The sequence below is a fragment of the Haemorhous mexicanus genome, chromosome 15, assembly GCF_027477595.1.
Source record: "Haemorhous mexicanus isolate bHaeMex1 chromosome 15, bHaeMex1.pri, whole genome shotgun sequence".
Taxonomy (NCBI): domain Eukaryota; kingdom Metazoa; phylum Chordata; class Aves; order Passeriformes; family Fringillidae; genus Haemorhous; species Haemorhous mexicanus.
Genome location: NC_082355.1, coordinates 15,080,761 through 15,105,297, shown reverse-complemented (window position 1 = coordinate 15,105,297; position 24,537 = coordinate 15,080,761). Strand labels below are relative to the sequence as shown.

At 58.1% G+C, this 24,537-nt stretch overlaps 4 protein-coding genes across 5 annotated transcripts; 2 read left to right on the top strand and 2 right to left on the bottom strand.

The window, feature by feature from the left end:
• Positions 1-769: 769 nt before the first annotated feature.
• On the bottom strand, positions 770-4,205 carry CD14 (CD14 molecule). The gene is made up of 2 exons (XM_059860106.1): positions 3,767-4,205; positions 770-3,039 (listed from the first exon to the last, which is right to left on the bottom strand). The coding sequence occupies exons 1-2, from the start codon at positions 3,777-3,779 to the stop codon at positions 1,676-1,678; spliced, it is 1,377 nt and encodes a 458-aa protein (XP_059716089.1). The 5' UTR covers positions 3,780-4,205; the 3' UTR covers positions 770-1,675.
• A 2,672-nt stretch (positions 4,206-6,877) lies between these two features.
• Positions 6,878-14,119, top strand: TMCO6 (transmembrane and coiled-coil domains 6). Of its 2 annotated transcripts, XM_059860160.1 has the most exons (12): positions 6,878-6,973; positions 7,826-7,950; positions 8,189-8,298; positions 8,407-8,590; positions 9,483-9,587; positions 10,119-10,204; positions 10,735-10,851; positions 11,509-11,620; positions 11,708-11,873; positions 11,959-12,053; positions 12,832-12,999; positions 13,605-14,119. In XM_059860160.1, exons 1-12 carry the CDS (start codon positions 6,895-6,897, stop codon positions 13,761-13,763), a joined length of 1,506 nt encoding a protein of 501 aa, XP_059716143.1. In that variant the 5' UTR covers positions 6,878-6,894; the 3' UTR covers positions 13,764-14,119. The 2 variants fall into 2 exon arrangements, with proteins under 2 accessions (XP_059716143.1, XP_059716144.1); XM_059860161.1 differs by lacking the exons at positions 6,878-6,973; positions 7,826-7,950 and adding an exon at positions 7,969-8,071.
• NDUFA2 (NADH:ubiquinone oxidoreductase subunit A2) lies at positions 14,040-15,664 on the bottom strand. Its single transcript, XM_059860162.1, has 3 exons — positions 15,507-15,664; positions 15,294-15,400; positions 14,040-14,236 (listed from the first exon to the last, which is right to left on the bottom strand). The coding sequence occupies exons 1-3, from the start codon at positions 15,608-15,610 to the stop codon at positions 14,145-14,147; spliced, it is 303 nt and encodes a 100-aa protein (XP_059716145.1). The 5' UTR covers positions 15,611-15,664; the 3' UTR covers positions 14,040-14,144.
• A 93-nt stretch (positions 15,665-15,757) lies between these two features.
• Positions 15,758-23,879, top strand: IK (IK cytokine). Its single transcript, XM_059860008.1, has 20 exons — positions 15,758-15,845; positions 16,462-16,528; positions 16,737-16,829; positions 17,254-17,313; positions 17,824-17,991; positions 18,075-18,189; positions 18,389-18,459; positions 18,568-18,614; positions 18,827-18,990; positions 19,109-19,217; positions 19,617-19,656; positions 20,036-20,255; positions 20,550-20,568; positions 21,046-21,124; positions 21,366-21,446; positions 21,953-22,010; positions 22,384-22,472; positions 22,778-22,886; positions 23,468-23,502; positions 23,651-23,879. The coding sequence occupies exons 1-20, from the start codon at positions 15,830-15,832 to the stop codon at positions 23,676-23,678; spliced, it is 1,668 nt and encodes a 555-aa protein (XP_059715991.1). The 5' UTR covers positions 15,758-15,829; the 3' UTR covers positions 23,679-23,879.
• The last annotated feature ends 658 nt before the right edge of the window (positions 23,880-24,537 follow it).

Genomic DNA, 24,537 nt, shown 5'->3' with positions numbered 1-24,537 from the left:
TCCCAACCCACTCCTGGACCCCCAGCCCTGCTCAGCAGCTCCCCAGCTCCAGCCTTGCTCCTTCCCCCACCCCATCCAGCCCAGGCTGTGTTTGCCTGCAGGTCCTGTGTGACCAAACAGAGACAGGGAGGGACACAGGGAACACCCAGGCACAGACTTTAGTGCAGAGGCAGGACAGGCCCTGGGGGAGAGGAGCAGGGTTGGCCAGGTGAGCAGTGCCTGCCACCCACCAGCCCCTTCTTCTCACAAGGACACAGAGTGACAGGACAGGGGGGAAAGGCTTCACACTGCCAGAGGCAGGGCTCTAGGGGATATGGGAGAGAAATTCCTCCCTTCCAGGGTGGGCAGGCCCTGGCACAGGGTGCCCAGAGCAGCTGTGGCTGCCCTGGATCCCTGGCAGTGCCCAAGGCCAGGCTGGACAGGGCTGGGAGCAGCCTGGGATGGTGGAAGGTGTCCCTGCCAGCGTAGGGGGTGGAATGAGATGAGCTTTAAGGTACCTTTCAGCTGAAACTGCCCTGTCATTCTATGATTTTCCCCCATCCCCATTTTCCCAAGCCTGTCCCTTCCCCACCCATCCCTCTCTGAATATTCCCCAGTCCTGCATCCCATAATCCATTTTCTCCTTACTATGAGATATTCTCTGAATAACCTAGGACAAACTAACTTTGTCACTTAAAAAGTTTCTGGTTGAACCTCCTCAAGGTCCCACTTGGACCCATCCTCCTGTACCTCAGGTCGAGGTGAAAGGAGCTGCTCCAGCTCATTAGCATTTGTGTGCAGGATGTTTAATTTAGTAATTTTCCTCTTTTTCCTGGATTTGGGGTTTTTCCCTAGGCATGAGAGCAGCCAAGCAGCATCCTGCCAAACCTGGCATCCTGGCCCAGGGGGAGGAGAGGGAGGATCAGCACAGGGGCCATGGAGGCTCCAAGGATGCCTGGACTGGAGGGGCTGAAAGCTGTGGGGGGCTCTGAGGAGGCACCAGGCTGGGGACATCTGAGTGCTGCCACTGAGATCTGATGGAGCTGAGCTTGTCCAGGGCTGGGGACACGGCAGGGCCAGCGGGGCATGCTGGGCTTGGGGAGCTGGAGTTGGCCACAGGGACATCCCCAGAGGGAAGGGGTGGCTGTGGGTCAGAGCATGGCACGGGGCTGGAGGTGAGGGGTGCCCCAGGACCTGCTGGGCACAGGCATGTGGTAATCACATGTCCTCTGAACAGAGAGAGACAAGGGGAGATCTCAGGATTCTCTGGGGAAGCTGTGAGAAAAGAATGAGAAACAATTCTTATCTCCACTTGCTGCACCTGTTGTTGTGCACATGTGGAATGTGTTATGGAGATTGTTTACCAAAGGGTGAATCCTTTACTGGCCACTGGTGATGGTGTTTGGATTGATTAACCAATTAGGTCAAAGCTAAATCAGATTGTCTGCATGGGCAATGGGGTTTTTCTTATTAGTATAGTGTAATAGAGTAGAATGAAGAGGTTGACCAGCCTTCTGCAAGCATGAAGTCAATGCTCATTATTCCCCACTCAGGGACTCTGCCACAATGCAGGCACAGCAGGAAAACCCTGTGGACAGCCCTGCTCCCCTGGGGAGCCCCTGTGGGCACAGCAAGAGCCCCTCAGCAGAACAGGAGCCCCAGAGGGGCAGCACTGCTGGCAGGGTCCTGGTGCCCCTCAGGCTCTGCGGCAGGACCTGCTCCTGGCCAGCCACACGGCCCCAGCCACACCCAGCAGGGCCAGGGCCACGCAGAGCGGGGCCACCACGGCGGCAGGGTCACAGTGCAGCACGGACACGGGCACCTGTGCCACCTGCCAGCCCTGGTACTGCGCCGGGGAGTGGCACCTGTAGTCCCCGGGCCAGCCCTGCCCCAGGTGCCCCGTGGCCGCCAGCGCCTGCAGCCCCCCGGCCCCGGAGCAGGAGCAGCTGAAGGGGTTCCCAGCCACAGCCACGTCCTGCAGCCGCCCCAGGAGCTTCACCTCAGCCCTGGGCAGCTCTGAAATGGAGTTGTTGTCCAGGTGGAGGGTGTCCAGCATGGGGTAATTCCTGATAGAGGGCACGGCCTGCAGCAGGTTTTGGCTCAGGAAGAGCTTCTTCATGGAGCTGAGGGAGATGTCCACAGCGTGGAGGTGGTTGTGGCTCATGTCCAGCACCTCGAGGTGGGGAGGCAGCGGTGCTGGCACTTCATCCAAGCCGGTGTTGGACAGGTTGAAGTGCTGGAGGGATGGTGGCCACTGGCAGGAGGAGGATGGGTCTGCCACGAGCTGGTTGTGGCTGAGATCCAGGTGCCGGAGCTGTGGCAGCAGCCCCAGGCCCTCACACACGCCGTGGTAGGAGCTCAGGTTGTTGTGGTGCAGACTCAGCTGCTGGAGCCGAGGCAAAGCTCCCTGGCAGAAGGCAGGAGCCAGGTTTTCATCCCCAAGGCTGTTGTGTGCCAGGTTCAGGGAGTGCAGGGCTCTGAGCAGCCTCCCGATGGCACAGGGCAGGCTGGTGACACGGGAGCCGGTGACAGCCAGCTCCTCCAGGGTCCCCAGCCACCTGCCCAGGCTGGAGAAGGCCGGCTCACTGCCCGTCAGAGGGGCACAGGTCACGTTGTGGAAGCTCAGGGACAGGATGGGCAAGTCCTGCCCCTCCATGTCACTCCAGTCACCTGTGCCCTGGAAAATGCAGCTCTCAAAGGCCAGCTCCTGCACGTGGGTGTAGGAGAAGAACCTCAGCACACGGGCCAGGAGCATCTCAGGCACCAGGACATTTCCAATAATGATTTTCTGGATGATGAGGGAGCCCAGAGTGTCAATGACAGAGTCATCCAGGTCCCTGATGGGCAAGGCTGCGTATTTCTCCAGATCTCCACCCCAAAACTCCACCACAGTGGCTGGGAGGCACTGGATGATGCTGCTGGCCGTCTCCTCGGACAGGCTGTAGCACACACAGGACTCCTGGGTGCGGTTGAAGAAACATCTGTTCCTCCTGCCTTCTGCAGCCATCTGCAGCCCCAGCAGCAGGAGCACAGCCACACTCATGGTGAACAACCTAAAAACTGGAGGAGAAATGGTGAATGGCAGCTGAGGGGAGCGCTCTGACCCAGGCTGGAGGGGTGGCTGGGGCAGGGTGAGCCCTGCAGAGCCACCCCTGGGGGACAGGGCTCTGCCCTCATCCCTCCTGCACCTGACGTGTCTCAGACAGCCCTCGGGCCAGCAGCCAAACGCCAGGAATGCACCTGTGTCACCTGTGCCACCCTGCCCGCCCCAGGGAGCCTCCCGAGGCTCTGACTGTCCTGCCTGGGCTGCCTTCCTGACCGAGCAGGAAATGCCTGCAGAAACTGCAAACGCGGAGTTACAGACAGCGAAGGCAGTTGTATCAGTGTGACCCGGAGAGCCCCAGCTCTGTTTGTTCCTCTGTAATCTGGGGCAGGAAATTGCAACAGACGGCTTCATGTTTTCTCCTTCCTCACCCAGCGATTTGATTCATCACCTGCCCCCAGAGGGGTGCTAGAAAATGACCCCTGAAGGTGTGAACACATCCCTGTCAGCACCAGAAGCCGGTCAGCTGACACAGTCTGATCTCTGATCGCCAGGTTTGCAAAAGAAGCAGCAAGCAAAGATTAAAGACTCCTAAACATGTGCTGACTCAGCTCCAAGGGGGTCTTTGGGGGTCCCCAGCCCAGCCTCCCGCTCCGAGCAGTTCTGTCGCTGGCACCAGCCCTGATCAGGCACAGCTTTCCTGGGTCACATCCCAAAGCCCACCGAGGACGGAGCTCTCCCTACCTGTCCGTGCCATCCCGGGGCCGCACCGCCCTCCCGAGCCGCGCTGTGCCCGGCACCTGCAGCGAGCGCCCCTCGCCGCGGGCAGCAGCAGCCCCGGCTGGGCTTGTGGCTTTGGGCGGTGACTCACGGCCAGCTCACACCCGAACGGTTCCTTGCTCCGCTCCTTCCTCCAGCTGCTGCCAAAGCCCGCGCTGAGGTGCCAAAGGCTCCGAGCGCTCAGCTCAGCCCCGTCCGGCGCCCGCTGCTGCCGGAGGAGCCCTCGCTGCTCCAGCTGTGCTCCAGCTGTGCTCCAGCTGTGCTCCAGCTGTGCTCCAGCTGTGTGCAGCTGCCCGGTCCGGGGCTGGCAGACCCCTCGAGCCCGGCTCCCGGGCACAGCCCTCGCTCCCGCAGTGACTTCCTGAGAGGATAGAGCCGCCCGAGCCACTTCTGCTTGGCTTCCCTGCGGGCTGGGAAAGGCTGCGGCCGGAGCGCCAGCACCCCTGGCTTTCCTAGGAAGGGAACAGAGCGCGGCAAGGTTCCCCAAATGCACCTTCGGGACCAGCCCTGCCAGCCCTGGTGCTGCTGTGCCTCAGGGCTCGCCGGGTGCTGGGCACCCTGCAGGCAATGCAGAAGGGTGCAGGACTGTCACACCTGGCATCCAGACTGGGATAGATGAGTAATGCCACGATCGACTCTCACAATTAATGGACAAATATAATGTATCTAGGTTAAGAAAATGTACAGATTTATGTTGGATAGAGTTATGTTGTACCCCCTCGTGTGGTTATCAAGGGACAGTCGGGGTTGGGACATCTGGGGGGGCTGGCTTGTCACTGTGGAGCATCTGACCTCCAGTCTGGATTTGAGGAAGAGATCTCCACCACTGGACAGCGAAGAAGGGGTTGATGGACAAAACTTTGGGAGGAGTTAAAGGGTTAAAAGGGAAAAACATCCATTGCAAGGGGGCTGAGCACATGGCGGGCAAAACCTTTTGCTCCCAGCACCATAACCTTTTTTCTTTATTCAGTCTTCTGTTGTATTTTTGATAAGGTTTAATAAACGTTCCTAAACTATGAAGAGTGAGAAGCTGTTTCTCACACAGACGTGGGGCCTGTGTTCCATGTAGGATGGGGTTGGCACAATTCCCATCCATTGTCCAGGTACCCGAAGCTGCACAGGGCGCTCCTGCACCAGAAGGAGCCAGAAGTGCTCCAGAAATGCTGGATGTGGCACTGAGTTCTCTGATGAGGTGGTGATCAAAGGTTGGACTTGATGATCTTGGAGATCTTTTCCAGCCAAAAAGGTTCTGTGATTCTATGATCTGTCAGGAATTTTTTTTCTTTCCCAGAGATTTCTCTGCCTACGTTGCATTCAGAAGGGGCTTCGGAAAAGTAATGAAATGTTGGAATTTCAGGCTCTTTCTTGCTCCAAGGTCAGGGTGAATAAAACTCAGGAGATGTTGTTTTTGAAGTCTCACTCTGAAGTTTATTATCCTTATCTATCACAAACTCATGAGATGTGAGCTCTCTCTAACAAGTCAGGAAAGTGAGCTAAAGTGGTGCCTGTTCAAGGCTATTGAAGTCCCAATTACCCAATAAACAGCTGACATCTCTATTATTTATGCTTTTAACCCAGTTATGATCACCCAAAACCTGCAATGGGGACATCCTTCATCCAGTTAGAGAAAACCACCCAGATTTGTGAAGAAGGAGGAAGAAGGTGCAAAAGAGACAACTAACCCACACCCAAAATTCTCCATCTTGGCTCCCATATATCACCATACACTAAAACCCCAAATCTAAGTGTTTTCACCCTGTAAGATCACATTCTAACCAACTGCACACCCGTAATCCCAGTGCTATTCATCAGTTTTGGAAGCCCTCTGCACAACCCCAGGTCAATGCAGAGTTCTCTTGTGGGTCTGTGCCTTTCAGCACAGAAAGTTTAAAATTCTCAGCATCCAGGGCCAGCAATGAAACTGCAGGGCTGGACAATGCAGCTCCCAGTTTGCTGTTGGTAATGTGGCACTACAGCTGGGCTGGGGTCCCTTGCACTCTGGGACTTTTTTGCAGAGATGCTCAGCAATTCCATGATTCCTCTTCTACATCCTTGGGCTACATGAAATTCCTCAGCACAAGAAGGACACGGAGCTGCTGCAGCAAGTCCAGAGGAGACCACAGAAATGCTCCAGGGGCTGGGCACTGCATCTGCTGTATAGACAGGCTGGGAGATGGGGATCTTCAGTCTGGAGGAGGCTCAGAGGAGACCTCAGAGCCCCTGCCAGGGTCTAAAGGGGCTCCAGAAGAGGGACTTCAGACAAGGGATGGAGTGACAGGACACAGGGAATGGGTCCCACTGCCAGAGGGCAGGGACGGATGGGCTATTGGGAAGGAATTCTTCCTGTGAGGGTGGGAGCCCCTGGCAGAGGCTGCCAAGAGAAGCTGTGGCTGCCCCATCCCTGGAAGTGCCCGAGGCCAGGCTGGACAGGGCTTGGAGCAGCTTGGAACAGAGGAAGGTGTCCCTGCCCATGGTGGAGGGGTTGGAACTCGATGAGCTTTAAGATCTCTTCTACCCAAAGGGGTCTGGAATTCCATGAAACTGCTGCTGATGATGGAAAAGTCACAGCCGCCCTCTGAGCTCTCCTCCCGGCCCCTTCTGACGAGCCCGGCAGCTCTGCCCGGGCTGGTACCTTCAATTTCTGCCCTCCAGCTGCAAATTCCCCAAACATCTCGCTGTGGAACTGCTCTGCCCCTTGGTCCCCATCACCCTGGCGGAAGGTCCCTGGGCAGGGAGCCGCCCTGTTCCGCATTTCTGGGGAATCTTTGGGGGCTTTTTTTTGCCCTCAGCACAACCAGCGCTCATCCCATCCCATCCCATCCCATCCCATCCCATCCCATCCCATCCCATCCCATCCCATCCCATCCCATCCCATCCCATCCCATCCCATCCCATCCCATCCCATCCCATCCCATCCCATCCCATCCCATCCCATCCCATCCCATCCCATCCCGGCGGGGGCACAGCCTCCCATGCCCGCAGCGGGCTGAACGCTCCGCTTGCGAAGGGGGGCCGGGATCGTGTTTTCCCCGCCCCGGGACCGCCCCAGGACCGCCTTTTCCTCCTCCTCCTCCTCCTCCTCCCGCTCCGCCATGTGGGGCCGGCGGCGGGGCCGGCGCGGCGGGCGCAGCGCGGAGGAGCTGCGGGTGCTGCGGCGGGAGCGAGAGACAGGTCCGGCCGGGGACAGCGGGCACAGCCGGGGGTGTGCGGGGTCCCCCAGGGGTGGGAGGGACCCCCCAGCTCGGCCCTTGCCGCCCCCATCCCCGCCCCTCGGGATGCGCGGGGTGAGCGGCGCCGCTGCCCGCTCGGGGAAGCGTTTTACAGCTTCGGGTTTTAACCCTTGGGGTTTCTGCCATGAATTCCCCGTTTCTGCCATGAATTCCCCGTTTCTTCCACTGTTTGGCTTTTCCAAGGTCTCGCCTAGGTCTTAGCCTGGAGCAAAGGAGGCTCAGGGGGGACCTTGTGGCTCTGCACAGCTCCTGACAGGAGGGGACAGCCGGGGGGGTCGGGCTGTGCTCCAGGGAACAGGGACAGGAGGAGAGGAACGGCCTCAGGCTGGGCTGGGGAGGGTCAGGTTGGATATTAAGGAAAATTTCTTCATCAGAAGGGTGGTCAGGCATTGGGACAGGTGGAGTCACCATTCCTGGAGGTGCTTTCCAAAGAAATAGATGGGGCACTTGGGGCATGGCTTTGTGGCCATGGTGGTGTTCAGTTGAAGGCTGGAGTTGATGATCCTGCATGTCATTTCCAACTTTAATGATGTTCTGATCCTGTGTGAAATCCAGCCTCAGGTCCCTCCAGCTGGCCCCGTGTTCCTGCCCCTTATCCCAGCAGTGCCTTCACACTTTGTGTGCCCGACCCTCAGCCCAGCTCCGGGTGCAGCCCTGCCCGTGCATCCCTTCCAGGCTCGCACGGGGAGGAATGGGTGGCTCCTCCCTGGATTAAGGGAGGAGTGAGTGATGCCCTAGGGGGGCTGGAGGAGTGTCCTGCCCGGGCAGGTGTGACTGGTGCCGTGCCCTGCAGCTCTCAGGAGGGCCCGGCGGCAGGAGCAGCTGATCAGCAAGCGGCTCCTGCGGGAGGACGGTGCCGCCCAGGAGGGGGCACAGGATGGAGCAGACGTGGTGCCAGACCCGCTCTCAGAGGATGAGGTGAAGAACCTGAAGTTCTCCATGGCAGTGGAAGTCCTGGGGGTCTTCCCCAGACTCAGCATGTGAAGGAGGCTGGGCAGGGCTGGGTTTGGGAATGGGTCTGGTTCACTGCCAGGCACAGGTAAGGCTCCTTGTGCCCACCTTTATGCCCTGGGCTCCTTTGCCTCGAGGATTAATGGGGTAAAATCTTAATGCTGGCAGTGCTGGAAGCTCACCCACCTCTGAATTCCCTGGCCAGGTTCTGGAGCTGCTCAGGGGTGTGCAGAGGGGTTCGGAGGACAGGAAGCGATGGCTCGGCCGCCTCCGCTGGGCTCTGCAGAACGAGGAGACTCAGCAGAAGTTTGTCAGGTCAGCCCAGGCCTGCTGTGGCTCTTACCAGGGGCATGTCCTGAGGGCCCTGTGTCCCTGTGCTTGGGTGGGTGAGCTGGGAGGTGACAGCAGCCTTTGGGTCCCCAGGTTGGATGGCAGCATCCGGACGCTCACCGGGCTCTTCACCAGCAGCCTGGCTGAGCTGCAGCTGGAGGCTGCCCGCTGTCTGCACGAGCTGTCCCACTCCAGTGTCCCTGCTGTGGCCGAGGCGTGCCTGCCTGTCACCTCCTACCTGCTCACCTACCTGTCAGGACACAGCCTGGAGCTCACGGTGAGATCCATGTGCCCCTGGGAGTCCTTTGGTGTGCTTGGTGTTAACCTCTGCTGGTCACACGTGGCTCACGTGGGAGCTGCTCAGGAGGGGCCTTCTGGAAGCCTCTGGAAGCAAAAATCTTTTGGCATCACAGCCTTGCCCTGGAGCAGGACTGTTCCCAGTGCCCAGGTGTTACAACCTGCCCTGAGCTGGGGTAACTGAGTTCTTGTTCATCACAGATCCCTTGGGTTGGATTGGAGTGGAACCACACTGAGTGACCCATGTTTATGTACATATGTGTGTGTGTGTGTATATATATATATATATATATATATATGTGTGTGTGTGGTAGGTTTGTTTTAGAGCAGTTTTCAATAGAAAGGAGGTATGTAGCCATTTTTGTTGTTATTTATAGAAACGACACTATAAAAGTACAAAGATGTCACTTAAGAAAATATATAAGGAAAAGAAAGAAAGGATAAGAGTAGATAGAATGCCTGTGGCTTCACGCTGTGCAGCTTGATCTGGAAAGGAGCAAACAGCTGGAGTAGCTCTGGGATGGCCAGGTGTTTCCCAGCTGCTCCATGGAGAAGCAGACAGCTCAGAGCTAAGGAGCGAGGTGGGCAGTGACCCCCCTGCTGATCTCATTGGAGTGCAGCACACAGGCTCCAGGAGAGCCAGAGGGGGCTCAGGGAAATGTCACCCTGAAAAACCTCCACAGTGGGAGTGGTCAGATCCCAGCTTCAGCCAGGTAGAAAAAGGAATAAACTGAAGCTGATTGAGCTGGGAATGGGGTGGCTGGAGAGTGCAGCAGCATCCATCTGTGTTTGCCCCTCCAAGGGCAGTGTGTGGGGCCTGGGGCTGTGCTGGCTGCCCAGGGGTCACCTCCTGCTCTGCTGTGTCCTTGCAGGAGCTGTGTTTGTACACACTGGGGAACCTCGTAGTAGAAAGTGAGGCTGTGAGGAAGCAACTGCTGCCTCAGGGCATTATTCCAGTGCTGGCATCCTGCATCCAGGTGGGTGAAACAGCTCAGCCACATTTCTGCTGTGCCCTGGAGGCACTTTTCTGGCTGACAGCCCTGAGTCACCAGCCCTCCTTCCAGCTGTGGGGAAGCTCTGCAGAGAGCTGTGCCACGAGCCTGAGGGTCACTTGTGGGCTCCCTGTGCTCATTCTCAGGGCTCAGCTCAGCACCTTGGGCTCTTCTCCAGCTGGATCCCCCATCCAGTGGCTGCCTGGTACAGTCTGTAGCACAGGGAGCCCTGTCCCCTCTGCTGGCCTGGGTCCAGCAGGGCTGTGGTTTGCAGGTCCAAATGCTCAAAGCAGGACTTTTGCTGTGTTTGGGCTAAGCCCAGTGAATGTGGGGAGGGGAACAGCTCAGTTCTGGTGTGGCCACAGGTTCCTGTGTCCCTCCTGATCCCCTGTGTGCCCCCTCTTCTGCAAGCACAGTGGGGCTGTGCCACTCAGCTGGGTTTGGTTGGCAGCCTGGGGCTCTGTCAGGAGGGATCAGCTCTGTCAGGAGGGATCAGCTCTGTTCTCTTTGTTGCAGTCCCCTCACGAGGCAGTGCTGGAAGGTGTGGGCTATGTCCTCTCACAGCTCCTCCAGGCCAAGGAAGCACCCACAGAGATCATCCCGTGAGTCTGAGCCTCTGAACCCTGCACCAGGATGGGCCCTGGGGGCTCCAGTGGTATTTGTGTGCTGGGGACACGAGGCCTTCCCCATCCCAGTGACATTCGTAGTTCAGGGCACAATCCTGCCAGAGCTGTGGCAGTTTTGATGCAGATCAGGGAGCCGGGCTTGGCTCCTTTCCTTCAGCCTCATCTGAGCAGACAGCTCTGGTATTTCAGTAAAGGCCAGCATGGAGCAGGGAAGGCTTGCAGGGAATTCTGGCTGTGTTCCTCTTGCAAAGGGAAAGATCAACTTGACAGCCCCCAGTGCCAAAAATGTGACCCCAGTCAGTGTCCCGAGTGTCCCCAGGCCCTGCCATGGACAGGGAGAGCCCAAGGCTGCAGCCCTTGGCTCAGAGTCCTTTCCAGGTGTGTGCTTGGACCCTGTGGCCCCCAGGATGGGTACAGCAGCTCCCTGCTGAGGGTTTGTGTCTCCCTGTTGGTGCCCTGCCTGTGCTCCAGCCCGTGGCTCCATTAACTCTGCTCTCTGTCCCCAGGCTGGTCCTGGACTCGGCTCTCCCCCAGCACATGCTCCAGCTGGTCTGCTCCGGCCTCAAGGCTGCCATGGGAGCAGCTGTGGAGTTTGCCTGGTGTCTCCACTACATCATTTGTAGGTAAATGCAGTTTTCTCTTTGTTTTGAGTTCCCTGGGGGCAGCCAAACAGAGGTATGAAGGCTCATGGTCCTGTGAGGGAATCTGGATTGCCTCCCCTTTTCCCTTGGGAAAGAATTCCCCAGCCAACCTGGGTGTCCCAGCTCTCCTGTCTGAGCACATGTGCAGTTTCCAGGATCACTGAGCTCTTTTACAGGGTGGTAAAGAGGGATGAACCTGAGGAGGCTGTTTCTAGTCCTCTGAAATGCCCCCAAATTGCTTCCCTTTGCCTGGAGTTGTCCCCCACCCTTCCCAAGACAAGCTCCCTGAATGCTCACACTTGTGGGGCTGGCCCAGGGCCACCCATCTGGGCTGTGCCAGCAATCCCTGCCTGCCACTGGAGCCAGGGAATGAGTGATACTCAAGGGTCAGGGCTGTTGTTCCCAGACCCACACAGATAATTCCAGCGAATCTGTTCTTCATGGGCTTTTAAATTTTCTCATAAGCTCAGGAAAATATCTGCTATTCTAATGCAAAAGAAGCCACTGTTCCAACATGAAATAAGCCCTGTGGTGGTTCAGGAGAGCACTCTGAATTTCCAGGCCCTGTTGTTTGGTGAGGGGATGTGGCAGTTTCCCCTCTCCAAGCTCCAAGGCCACTGCACTGTCCCTCCTTTGCAGGCACAAAGACAATGAGCTGCTGCTGGCACTGGGGGCCGTGCCCGTGCTCACCTCGCTCCTGCTCGACCTGGCTGCCCAAACCCCCCAGGATGCTCCCGAGGGCCTGGAGCTGGTGAGAGGTGGGCAGGGTGCTGGCTGTTCTCAGGCTTGCTGTGGGGACAGTGCTCAGCCAAAGCACTGGTGTGTCCCTGTGTCACAGCTCGTGTGCCCCGTGCTGCGGTGTCTCAGTAACCTGCTGGCACAGACAGGCTGCCAGGGCCAGGACGGGCGCCTGCTCATCGCCGTGTTCCTCATCCTGCAGTGCTTCCTGCAGCAGCACCCCTTCCTCATCCACGAGTGCCTGTGGCTGCTCAACAACCTCACAGGTCAGTGTCCCACGGCTGCTGGCACAGCTGGGCACTGCTGGCACTGCCCTGGTTTTGTTCACACATTCCTTCTCTGCCCTCCCAGCCGATGATCCCTCCTTCTGCTCTGCTCTGCTCTCCCTGGACCTGCTGCCGGCCCTGCTGCAGCTCCTGACGTGTTCCCAGATGGGCACAGTGCTGGTAAACCCTGCCCCAAGCATTGGGAGTGCTGGGGGAGCTGGAGTTTCAGGAACACGAATCCCACACTGACAGTGCTGGAGTTGGAGGGTGGATGGGGCAGAAGGTCTCCTGTGGTGGCAGTCACCAGCCACCTCCCCTGAAGCCACTCCAGCTGTGTGTGCCCTTGGCAGAGCCCTGTCCCAGCATAAGGGTGATCCCAAGGGAGATGTTAGCTTGGGGCCACCTCAGAGCAGGCCTGGGAAGGCTCCTGCCTTTGCTTTGAAAGACCCCAAAGCTTTAGAAGACTGGAGATTCTGCCAGGAGTGGGTGGCAAGGCTGGGTCTGCCTGGCACAGGGATGAACAGTGCCTTGGGTGGGTGTGGAGAAGGCTTCCCAAATCCAGTGGTTTGGTGGGCACTTGGCTGCTGTGGGCAAGCACCTGGCAGGACAAGGAAAAAAGGTGGAGAGGGACTTTGGGCAAGGGCATGAGTGACAAGACAGCAGGGAACGGTTTCACACTGAGAGGGCAGGGTTAGATGGGACATTGGGAAGAACTCTTTCCTGTTAGAGTGGGGAGGCCCTGGCACAGGTTGCCCAGAGAAGGGCAGGGGCTTGGAGCAGCCTGGGATAGTGGAAGGTGTTCCTGGCCATGGCAGGGGTTAGACTGGATGAGCTTTAAGGTCCCTTCTAACCCAAGCCATTCCACAACTCCATGAATGGGGAGTGGTTGGGAGCCCTCCCAAGCCTGTCAGGAGCGTGCCCATGGAGCATTCACTGCTCACTCCTGTCCCTCCCAAAGGTCCTGACTGTGCTGTGCAACATGGCAGAGAAGGGACAGTTCCAGTGCCAGCAGCTGCTCCAGCAGCCCCTCCTGGCCCAGCTCCTGCCCCTGCTCACACTGCCTGACCCCGAGGCCGTGGGGCAGTGCCTGGAGCTGCTGCACCTCCTCTTCCTGCACTGCCCTGAGGTGAGAGCTCAGGGGGCAGGATTGTAAAAGGGGTGGGGAATGATTATTGTGGGGGTGGTTGTTGTTGTGGAGGGGGATTATTGCAATCTGAGTCACAGTGCCCTCAGTGACTGCCACGCTGTCCTCCAACCCCCAGCAGCCAGGCCCCTGCCCAAAGGGACACTGTGATGCTCAGGGTGGGTGGAAGCCCTTGGGTGTGCAGAGTTGCTTTCTTATTGGCAAGGACTGGTGGTGGGGCAGGTTGTTTCTACCCCAAGTTTTCTCTTGCTCCTGCTGAGGTTGCTCCACTTGCTGCAGCTCACAGGAATGAATTCTCTGTGAGGTGGGCAAGCCCTGGCACAGGGTGCCCAGAGCAGCTGTGGGTGCCCCATCCCTGGATGTCCAAGGCCAGGCAGGATGAGGCCTGGAGCACCTGGTGGGAATAAGATGGGCTTTAAAGTCCTTCCCAGCCAACCACCAGCATGGTGGGATTTACCTGGATTGGGAATGCAGCTCTGGGAGGGCTCTGGGGAATTCCTTCAGCCCTGTTCCTAGGGATGTGGTGGCTGGGGCAGAGATGATTAGCTGTAGCACCCAGCCAGCTCTCACCCTCTCCTCTCACACAGGCTGCTGCTGATTTCACCAGGCAAGGTGGGCACCAGGCCCTGGAGCAGCACCAGAGCACCCCAGAGCTGCAGGAGCGGGCACAGGCACTGCTGGACATGGTCAGGCAGCCCCCAGGAGCCCCCAGTGCCTGCCAGGCCACAATGGCTGCCTCCTCCTAGGCCTTGCCCTCTCCCTTCCCTCCCCTGAACTGCCAGGGGAGAAATAAACTGCTCACCCCAGTGCCCAGCTTCCCAAGGGCTGCTCAGGGCTCTGATGTGCCCAGTGCTGGCTGCATGGGGGTTGGTCCTTGTCACCACCCAGTAGCCACCAGCCCAGTGCCCCCCAGAGCCTGGAGCAGGGGCAGAGCTGAGCTGCAGCCCAGGCAGACTCTCCTGTGACAGGGAGGGCTGAATGGCTGCATCAGCCATTCCCTGGGCTCTCAGCCACCACCAAGCTCAAGGTAAGCACATTGTGTTTATGAATTGATAAATTAAAGATACATCTTTGACATTAAAGATAATCAGTTGAGTCTCCAGCAGGTGTGTACTTCCTTTCTGCCATCACGCGTGGCCTTTTGCAACGCTCTCCAGGGCCTTGCCCACTTCATCCACACTCAGGTTGTTCAGGGGGATGCTCTTCTCCTTCCCAAACTCTGTGGGAAAACAGGCAGGGTGAGAAGGGGCAGGTGTGTGGGTCCTTTCCTAGTGCAAGGCACTGATGTCACAGCCCAGGCTGCCATCACCACATCCCAGTGTTCCTCCACTTGCCCATGTTAACATTTCCACCTTCCTATTCTCCTTTCCCTTGGAAAGAACTCAAAGCAGCTCAACACCTTTCCCAGTCTCCTTTTGTTAGCTCTGGCTGGGCAGAGACACATCCAGGAGCAACCCTGTGGCCTTCAGCCTCATCCCAGCAAGGTGCTCCCCTCAGGAAAGCAGCCTGAAAACTCTGTTCTTACAGCTGCCCTGGCCTGGGCTGACCCTGGGCTCCATTACCCTGCCAGTCCCACCCAGACACACGAGACTCCCCCTGGTCTGTGCTTAAAGAGTCACTGCATCTTTCCTACAGGTCCTAAATTAATTTTTACCAGCCCAGATGACCTTTGAGGAAAATAAATCCTTTCCAGAGGAGCTTTTCTGCTCCCTTCTTGCTGTTTCGCTGAGAAGGCAGTGAAAATAAAGGAGGAACAGCCACATTTCTGTGTAGTGACTGGGGTGGGGGTGGGAGACGAGCCAGAGGCTGGAAAGGTCCTGCTGAGCACTGGGCCCTGCTGTGCCTCCCCTGCAGTGACCCCAAGGCCTGTGCTGAGGGCAGCTGCTCCCTCTCCACCACCCTCCCTCCTGCAGCCCCTGCACGGCCGTGCTGCAGCCCGCAGTGCAATCCCTCCCTGGAGGGTGGCAGGCCCTGGCTCAGAGCAGCTGTGGTTGCCCGGCCCCGCAGGGTCCAGGCCAGGCCGGACAGGCCGGGCAGCAGTCGGGTCGGTGGAAGCTGTCCCGGCCATGGCAGGAGGGGACAGCGGAGAAGCTTTACAATCACTTCTAACCTAAACAGTCTGTGATTCTCCCCATCCCCGTTTTCCCGTGCCTGTCCTTTCCCCACGCACCTCCCTCAATCCTCTCCGTAAGTACTGACGGTCCCTGAGCTCCCTTCCAACCCCAACCATGCCCTGATCATTCCGTGGTGTTTCCCGGCGGGCAGCCCCTACTTACCGTACCGAGCCCAGAGCTTGGGCTGGATACCGGAGCACTCGCGGATCAGGATGGGGAAGTCGGGATTTGCCTTCTTCAGGGTCACATAGTGCTGCTCGATAAATTCCCTGCGGAGGGAAGGAGGAGCGGTGGGTCCCTGTGGCTCGGCCCGGGAGTGTCTCGCTCCCCTGGAGGAGCACCCCCGACCTCGGCCCGGCCCATCCCCGCGCTGACCTGACACCGTGGCTGCTGGAGGAGCGCTGGCACAGGTGGATGCGGAGCTCCCTCAGCCGCACACCCAGGCTGCCCCCGATGCTCTTCACAGCGGCCGCCGCCATCTTCCCTGCCCCGACAACAACGGGGGCGGGACCGCGGCGCCTCCGCCAATCGCAGCGCCCGCTGTGACCCGTCCACCAATGGGAGCGCCCGCTTTGATCCCACCCGCCAATGGGAGCACCCACCATGATCACACCCGCCAATGGGAGCGCCGGCCGCGGGGTGCGCTGGGAGGGCCGCACAGAGCGGAAGGGCCGCGCAGCAGAGCTGGGAGCGCAGCGATGCCGGACCGCGACAGTGAGTCTGGGGACAGCGACACGGCACACGGGGCATTCCCGGACACCCCCAGGGCCGCGACACTTGGCCCGCGCGGGGCCGTCTCGGTGCTTGTGGCGGGGCGGGTGGCAGCTACCCGGTGGGGGGCGGTGTAGGCCCAGCCCGCGCTGGGGAGCGGGGGAACCCGCGGTATCCCCGGCCCGGTGCGAGGGACAGCTCTGCGGGGGGACGGGCTGCGGCCACAGCCCGCGGGGCCGGGGCAGGGACCTCGCGGCACCCTTCGGCAGCCCAGCGGTGAGGAGCTAGGCGGGGTTGCGGTGGGGCTGGGCCAGGGGATTGACAGCGGGGGCGCCCCTGGAGTTGGGTCGTCCAGTGTTTCGGGCCTTTGAGAGGATGCAGGGACACTTTCGGGAGGGCCCTGAGACACCCCCTAGAAGGCAGAGAGTCGCGGGGCTTGGGGCGGTGGGTCTGGCAGTGGCGCTGTGTCCTGTGCAGGCAGGCGAGGCCGGCCCGGGTGACTCGGGCTGAGATCCAGCTCGGAGCCACAGGTGGACGCTGTTCCCTTCGTGACTCCTGAGAGGGTGTGAAGCTGTGCAGGCAGTGCCTGAGCTCTCTCTCTCTCTCTGCTGTCCCCTAGATGAGCCGTTCTCCAACCCCCTGGCCCCCGAGGGCCACGATGTGGACGATTCACACTCCTTCCATCAGTGAGTACAGCCCTGGGGCACTGGGCTGGGGCTGGAGCCCACTGAGGGACCCCAGGCCGATTCCCATGGAGAAGCTGGAAGTCACTGGTGCACTCCAGCCTTTGGGCTCCCTCCACGGGTACCTGGTGCCCATCTCGGTCACACAGGACCTGCTTCTCCTCCAGAGCTCTTTGGGAATGATGGTTTCTATTCCTTCCCTCCCTTGCAGGTCCAAGCTGACCAATGAAGACTTCAGGAAGCTTCTCATGACCCCGCGGGCTGCGCCAACATCTGCGCCACCCTCCAAATCTCGCCACCATGAGTGAGTAGGGCTCTGTTTCACGTGGGACAATCCATGCCCCCTTTCCCTCTGGGGCTCTGGGCCCAGCTGACCCTCTCCTGCAGGGTATTTTCCTGCACTCTGCAGGGAAATATCTACAGGGGTTTTTGCCAGTGAGTGTGGGAAGTGGGGAAGCAGGTGGGTCAGGGCTGCTGTAAAGAAAAGAGTGAGGCTTTGTGGCTGTAAGACACTTTGTGCAGGAGGCAGATTTGGTTCAGTGAAAATCCATCTTTTCTCTTCCTCTCCCTGCTGACAGTATAGAATTAGGTGTAAATTAAGGGTGTGAGACTGTTCTGTTCCATCTCTGAGTACCTCAGTGCTCTGCTGTGTCTGAGGGACTTTTCTGTCCACCTGTCGCCCATGTGGCTCTGCAGACTGTACATGTGTTTTTTTCACCCTTTTCCAGGATGCCCCGGGAGTACAATGAGGATGAAGATCCAGCTGCTCGCAGGAGGAAGAAGAAAAGGTAAGTGGGGAAAGAGATGCAGCAGACTTGTCATCACATTGTGTCCTGCCCGTGGAAGCAGTTCTGATTTACTATGCTCCCAAAGACGGCCTTGAGTGAGTGGATTATTCAAGAGCTTTGGAGAAGAGCTCAGGCTGAGAAACTGTCACTGCTTGTGGGAACAGCTGTGGGAGGGCAGCAGTAGCATGGGGCTGAAGCTTCTCCTCCAGAAGAAGCAGGAGAGGCCCTGTGGGTGTCTGGGAGAGCAAGGCAGTGGTGGGACCTTGCACTGATCCCTGTGTGCTTTGGGACATGCCTGCACAGCAGGACTGCACTGGACCCTTTGGAAGGGAGGATGGGGCTCCTCAGTACAGCAGTTTGCTCCAGGCCTGTTGTGTCCCATGGTGCTGTAGTGCATTTCTGGGAAGGGACTGGGAGCAGAGCGGGTGTGTGTGAGGCCTCAGGGGCTGCTACCTGACCCCAAAGACGTGAGCAGGTCGCTGTTAACCCTGAGCTGTGTCCCACCCGCAGTTACTACGCCAAGCTGCGGCAGCAGGAGATCGAGCGCGAGAGGGAGCTGGCCGAGAAGTACCGGGACCGAGCCAAGGAGAGGAGGGATGGAGTGAACAAGGACTACGAGGAGACAGAGCTGATCAGCACCACTGCCAACTACAGGGCTGTGGGGCCCACGGCTGAAGCGTACGTGGGCTGTGCTGGGGCCTGGGCTGGCCAGGCTGCTCTGGGGGGGCTGGCCCTCACCTGCCTCTGTTCTCATTGCACAGGGATAAATCTGCTGCGGAGAAGAGGAGACAGTTGATCCAGGAGTCCAAGTTCTTGGGTGGTGACATGGAGCACACTCACTTGGTGAAGGGTCTGGACTTTGCGCTGTTGCAGAAGGTGAGTGCAGATATTGCAGTGCTGCTCTTGGCCTGTCCTCTCCCACAGACACACAGGGTGGGTGTTACTACTTGGTCCTGGCAGCGTGGATTTCCCTTTCTGGGAAGGGTTGCTGCAGGGCTGGGGATCTGATGGGGCTCACAGATGGGCAGCAATGGCATGGGTTGATCTGTAATGTGTGGATTTATTCTGCATCCAGGTACGGGCTGAGATTGCCAGCAAGGAGAAGGAAGAGGAGGAAATGATGGAGAAGCCCCAGAAAGAAACTAAGTGAGTGGTTGAGCATTTGGCATTGCTGAGTGCAGCTGCTTGCCAGAGAGGAGGATGCAGGGAGCCATTCACTTGGCTCTAATACTTCTAGTTTCTGTTTCTGTTTAGGAAAGATGAAGATCCTGAGAACAAAATTGAATTTAAGACCCGGCTGGGTAAGACTGTGTTGATATGGCTGTTCCCCACCTTGTCTGTGCTGTGAATGTGGGAGAAATCCTGGAGGGTGAATGTAGGAGGGGGAGATTCCTGAATTTGAGGAATGAAGGAAGTGTGTACTTAGGAGGTGATTCTCATATTGCTGAGAAATACTAAAGATTGATCACTTTGGGCTTGTCCTCTGCTTTCCCACGCTTTCCCTTCTGCCCAGGCCGCAACATTTACCGCATCCTGTTCAAGAACAAGACCTACGAGCGGAACGAGCTGTTCCTGCCGGGCAGGATGGCCTACGTGGTGGATCTGGACGATGAATATGCCGACACCGACATCCCCACCACGCTGATCCGCAGCAAGGCTGACTGCCCCACCATGGAGGTACCCAGCTGGCCTGCCCCTGCTCCACCTCACTGCTCTGAGCTGGCCAGAGCAGGTTGTTTTGGGAGGGCTTCCCTGTGAAGGGAGCAGGATGTTTCCTCGTGGATTTCCCTTTCAGGCCCAGACCACACTGACCACCAACGACATTGTCATCAGCAAACTCACACAGATCCTCTCCTATCTCAGACAAGGCACCCGCAACAAGAAACTCAAGAAGAAAGACAAAGGTAGGAGGTGAAAGGAACCAACTAATAGGATTTTAGTGCTTGGAGCATATCCCAAGGGAATGGAATGTGTTTTGGTTTGTGGTATTCTCCTGTGCCGTGAGACAGTGGGCTTGGAGAAGAGTGATTTCCTAAGTGCTGAGTCCTGAAGGCAGGAGCACATTGGACAGGCTGCTGGGAAATTAGAGCTATGAGGGAGGGTACCTCGTGGTGCTCTGCTCTTCCTGATGAAGGCCCAGGTCCTTGGGGAAATGCCTCCTCTTGGGGAGGGACACAATGGCTTCCTGGGGGGGCTGGGTATGATGTGACATCCTCCTGCAGCTTGGAACCTGTACAGGGACAGGGGGCAGCACAGGGGGCAGAGTGGATGATTTGCCTCTCACTGCTGTTGTGTCCTTGCAGGGAAGCTGGATGAGAAGAAGCCTCCTGAAGCTGATATGAAGTAAGTGCCTCTCTGCCCTCAGACTGTGGGGTCGCAGCTCTGTCCCTTAGGGAATGGCTTTTTGGCCCACCACATTTAGAGAGGGCTGAGTTTGGATCTGCTGTACCTGCAGTTTGTAGGGTAAGGCTGGAGTCAAGCTCTGGTTTAGATTTCAGGCTTGAGGCAGGTGAGGACTCACTGTTGCCCTGGACCACACATCTCAGGTCCTGCAGCAGAAGGGAGCAGAGGTGCAGTAATACCTCTGACAGATGTGGAAACCACTTCCATATCTGGTGTCCTTAGCTCCTGGTGCTGGTCCTGTGTGCTCCAGGTGACAAGGAGGTGGTTTTGGCCTCTCTTCCTGCAGCACACGTAACTCCAGGCTCTTTTCCACTTCTAGCATCTTTGAAGACATCGGGGATTATGTGCCCTCCACTGCCAAGATGCCACGGGACAAGGAACGGGAGAGGTACCGGGAGAGAGAGCGTGACCGGGACCGGGAACGAGACCGGGAGCGAGAGCGGGACCGGGACCGGGAGAGGGACAGGGAGCGGGACCGGGAGCGCGAGGAGGAGAAGAAGAGGCACAGCTACTTTGAGAAGCCCAAGGCTGATGATGAGGTGAGTCTGCTCGTGAAAGACTGGCCCACCTGAGATCTGCCCTTTGTGGGGCTGTCCCACCTGAGATCTCCCACAAAGGGCAGATCTCAGGTGGGACAGTCTTTCACAGGGACTGTGGGGCTCTGGGTATCTCTGGTTGTGCCCCTGCCAGAGCTCCTGCTGAGCTCTGCCTGTCCCCAGAGCTGGCTGGGTGCTTGTCCTGTCCCTCAGCAAATGAGGCAGCACTAGCACCAGCCTGCTGGGTTTGTGGTTCAGCTCTGTGTGATTGACACTGTCTCTCCCTCTTCTTTGCAGCCTACAGACATTGACAAAGGTGAGTCAGGTAGTGTGGGTACCTGAGAGGGATGGGACAAGGGGGAATGATTTCAAGCTAAAAGAGGAGAGATGTAATATCTAATCATATTAGGAAGGAATAGTTCCCTGTGGGCTTGGGAAGGCCCTGTCACAGGTTGCCCAGAGAAGCTGTGCCTGCCCCATCCCTGGAAGTGTCAAGGCCAGGTTGGACAGGGCTTGGAGCATCCTAGGGCAGTGGAAGGTGTCCCTGCCGTGGCAGGGAGTTGGAACAAAATGGGCTTCAAGATCCTTCCAACACAAACTGTTGTAAAGATTCCAGGTCTCCTGGGATCAGCCCCTCCCGTCAATGCCAAATTGGTTTGCTCCTCCTCTGGTACCTAATGTGAGGCAGCTTATCCTGCCTGTTACTGTGTCCCAAAGGGACTCTGCCCTGCCCCAGTGTTCTGCAGTGACCTGTTCTCCCCCGCAAATGTAACCTGCTGCTTTCTTACCCCAGGACCTGGCTCAGCCAAGGAGCTCATCAAGTCCATCAATGAGAAGTTTGCTGGAGCTGCTGGCTGGGAGGGAACAGAGGCATATCCTTTACTGTCTGTGAGCCTGACTGGCTGTGGGGCTGTGCTGCCCTTGCAGGCACAAGCACATCTGGGGGGCTGTCCTGCCTCACCTGGTAGCAAGGAAATGCTTCTCCCACACCAAACAAAAGCTCTGCACCCCCTGGTTTGATTGTGTTGGGGCAGGAGGGGCTTTTCAGCTGGCTGTGCCCAGCCTGCAGCTGTAAGGCTCAGCTCATGTGGTGCTTTCCTTAACTGCTGCCACTTTGAAGAAGCCAGAAGACAAGAAGCAGCTGGGAGACTTCTTTGGCATGTCCAACAGCTATGCTGAGTGCTACCCTGCCACGTAAGGAGCAGTGGGAAGCTGTGGGGTGGGAGCAGGCTGTGCCAAGGGGCTGCTGTTCTCTGGCAGTAAGAACTTGAACATCAGCCCCACTGCTTGTTGGGGAGCAGGCCTGGCCTTGTCTGTGGCAACAGCTGACTGGGAAAAGCATCCCAAGCCCTTGGCTCTTCTTAGCTGCTCTCTGCTGTGGGTGGCTGCCTGGAGCCTGCTGCCCCTCAGAGCCAGGGGGAGGCTGCATTCCCAGTTAATCCATGTGGTTGTGAAGCTCTGGCCTCCCTCAGTGGGATGGGAACATCTTTCAGCCTGCAGAGTCATCCTGGAAGCATTTCCAATCTTGGATGCCCTGTGGTACAGGTCACCTGCAGGGCTTGCAGCTGGGGCCAATCCCTCTGCCCCAGGAACTGAGTGTGTTTGGTCCGAGGCCATGGGACATGACTCCCACCAGCTCCAAGGTCCTGATCCATCTCATGGACCCACTCTGAACCCTTTCCTTGCTTTTTTCTCCCCAGAATGGATGATATGGCTGTGGACAGCGATGAGGAGGTGGACTACAGCAAAATGGATCAGGTGTGTTGGCACCAGCCTTGAGGAACAGCCAGCAAAGTAGGCACCAGTGCCAGCTGAGAGGATGCCATGGGAAAGAAGCAGCACTGGAGCTGGGTGTGGAGTGAGCTTTGGGGATTGCTGATCTGCTCCTTGTTGTGTCAGGGAGCAAACAGGTGTCACTGGCACTTGACCCAGAGGTGTTGACAGGCATGCTACTCTGTTGTGATTTCCTCTGCCACAAAATCTGTCTGGAACTTCTTGGGGAGGGGATCTGAAGCCAAGGCCATTGATCTGGGGCTGGTGGGACATGGAGCCTCGTGGCTGGGTGTGCAGGGCTGTGTGAGAAGCTCTCCCAGCAACTGAGGAGCTGCTCTGAGTCGTTCTCTCCCTGCAGGGTAACAAGAAGGGGCCTCTGGGCCGCTGGGACTTTGACACGCAGGAGGAGTACAGCGAGTACATGAACAACAAAGAGGCTCTGCCCAAGTGAGTGCAGCCCTCAGGAAGGGCCAAGCGAGGGTTCTGGGTGGGATGGCCATGCTGGCCAAGCCTGGGTGCTGGGGAAGCTTAAAGTAAGCTGAGGGCTCCCTTGTGAGAACCTGAGGAGGAGCTGTGGGTCCTGGGCCTCGTGGTTTGCTTTTGCTTTTAGTGTCACTCTTGAGGACTCTGGCCCAGGCGCTGCTTTTGGGGGCTTAGGCCAGCTCTGGAGCATGTGCTCATGGCTGGGGAGACTCCTGTGGCAGGCTGTGGATCCCCTGTGAGTGCTGAGCCATGTCTTGCTCCTTCTCCAGGGCAGCCTTCCAGTACGGCATCAAGATGTCTGAGGGGCGCAAGACGCGCCGCTTCAAGGAGACCAACGACAAGGCGGAGCTGGACCGGCAGTGGAAGAAGATCAGCGCGGTGAGTGCCCGGCTGGGCTGGGGCTGCTGTGCCAGGAGCTGCCACCCAGCCCTGTCCTCGCTGTCCTGGCATGGCCACTGGGTGTGTGAGCACCAGGGCTGGCTCTCTACCATTTGGTCCTTGCAAGAGCATCAGCCAAATACTTGGGGCTTCAGTATTGCAGAGGTGGCTGGAGCTCTGTTTGGAACCCTTGTCCTGGGAGCAGCCCCAGACTGGGGCTGTTTGCTCTGGGCTGTGCTGCAGATGAATGTGCCCAAAACCATTAGTTGGAGCCATCCAAAGGGGATTGTAGGGGACAGGACATGTTTAGTGGCTCCCTGTTTGCCAGCTGGCAGAGCTGGGGATTGTCCTGCCAGGGTGAGCAGTATGGGTTGGGCTGGGGAAGGTGAGAACACATGGTCTGTGGTGGCCAGAAAGGAGCAAAGGGTGAACAGGCCAAGCTTCTCCAGCTGTAGCTCACCTCAGCTCGCTCTGGCCTGGCTGCAGCTCTCCCCAGCTGTATCTGGCACCCTCCGGCCCCTCTGCTAGCTGTGAGCAGCCAGATCCCCTGAGGGTAACAGGACTTTGTGCTTTCTCTGCAGATCATCGAGAAAAGGAAGAAGTTGGAGGCTGATGGGTAAGTACAGTGGTCCCTGCTGGGCCCCCCCACCTTCTGGGGTGTGAAAGTGTGGATGTCAGTGCTGAGCTCTGGATGGGGGAAGGGGTAGAGCTGCCTACCCTGCATCCTCACCACTATCACTCTCCTCCTCCTCTCTCTCTTCCAGGGTTGAAGTGAAACGTCCCAAGTACTGATTTCTCCTGAGTTTCTTCCTCCCTCTCCCAGAATCCTGGCCTGCTGGGAGCTGCCTTCCTGGAGGCTGCTGGTGTGCTGTCCTTGCTTCACACACCGTCCACTCTCTGCTCAGGGCTGGGGGCTCTTCCTTCCCTCTGATCTTTGCTGTAGAACCTGTGCTGTGTAAATGTTGTAGCCTTAATAAAACCTCATTAAATTTGTGTGAGCATCTGTTTGTTTGTGCAGAGACAAGGGCCCTGGCACATTCTGGCCTCCTTTGGAGCAGCAGGGATGCTAGGGCTCTTCTACTTACCAGGCATTGTTGGGGCTGACAGGGCAAACTGTGGCTCAGTATATTTATTAGGGGAGCCTTTTGGGCTGGGAGTAGCATCCCTGGTAAAATTAACAAATTTGTGGGCAATAATCCCAGCTGTGCATTATGTGCCTCAGGGTGAGAGGAAGAAATGGGACCCTGAGCTTGGATACAGCAAGAGCAATGACCTGAAGCAGAGGCTATGCAAGCTGCTCTAAGTGCTGGCAAAGGGTATGATGGGGCTGGCACCAGGCAAAGCTCGTTCCCTCTGGGCAGGGCCAGCAGGGAGCTGGGATGGCCCCTCGGGCAGGGGTGCTGCTGGTGGTCCCTGGCTGGCCTGGGGTCTCTAGGGGGGGCCTTACAGCCCGCAGACCCTGCAAGGGGCCGAAGCGGCACCTGGTCCCTGGCCCCCCCCTCCCCTGGGGTCAGGAAGAGGAGATGACGGTGTGAATTAGGGAGCCTGTGGAGCTCCCAATGGTGAAGCGCTAAAGAACAGGAACACATGAGGCGGGTGGGGAGCGACCTGGTGAAATGGGGCCGGGGCCGCCGGTAGGCTGGAGCCCCGA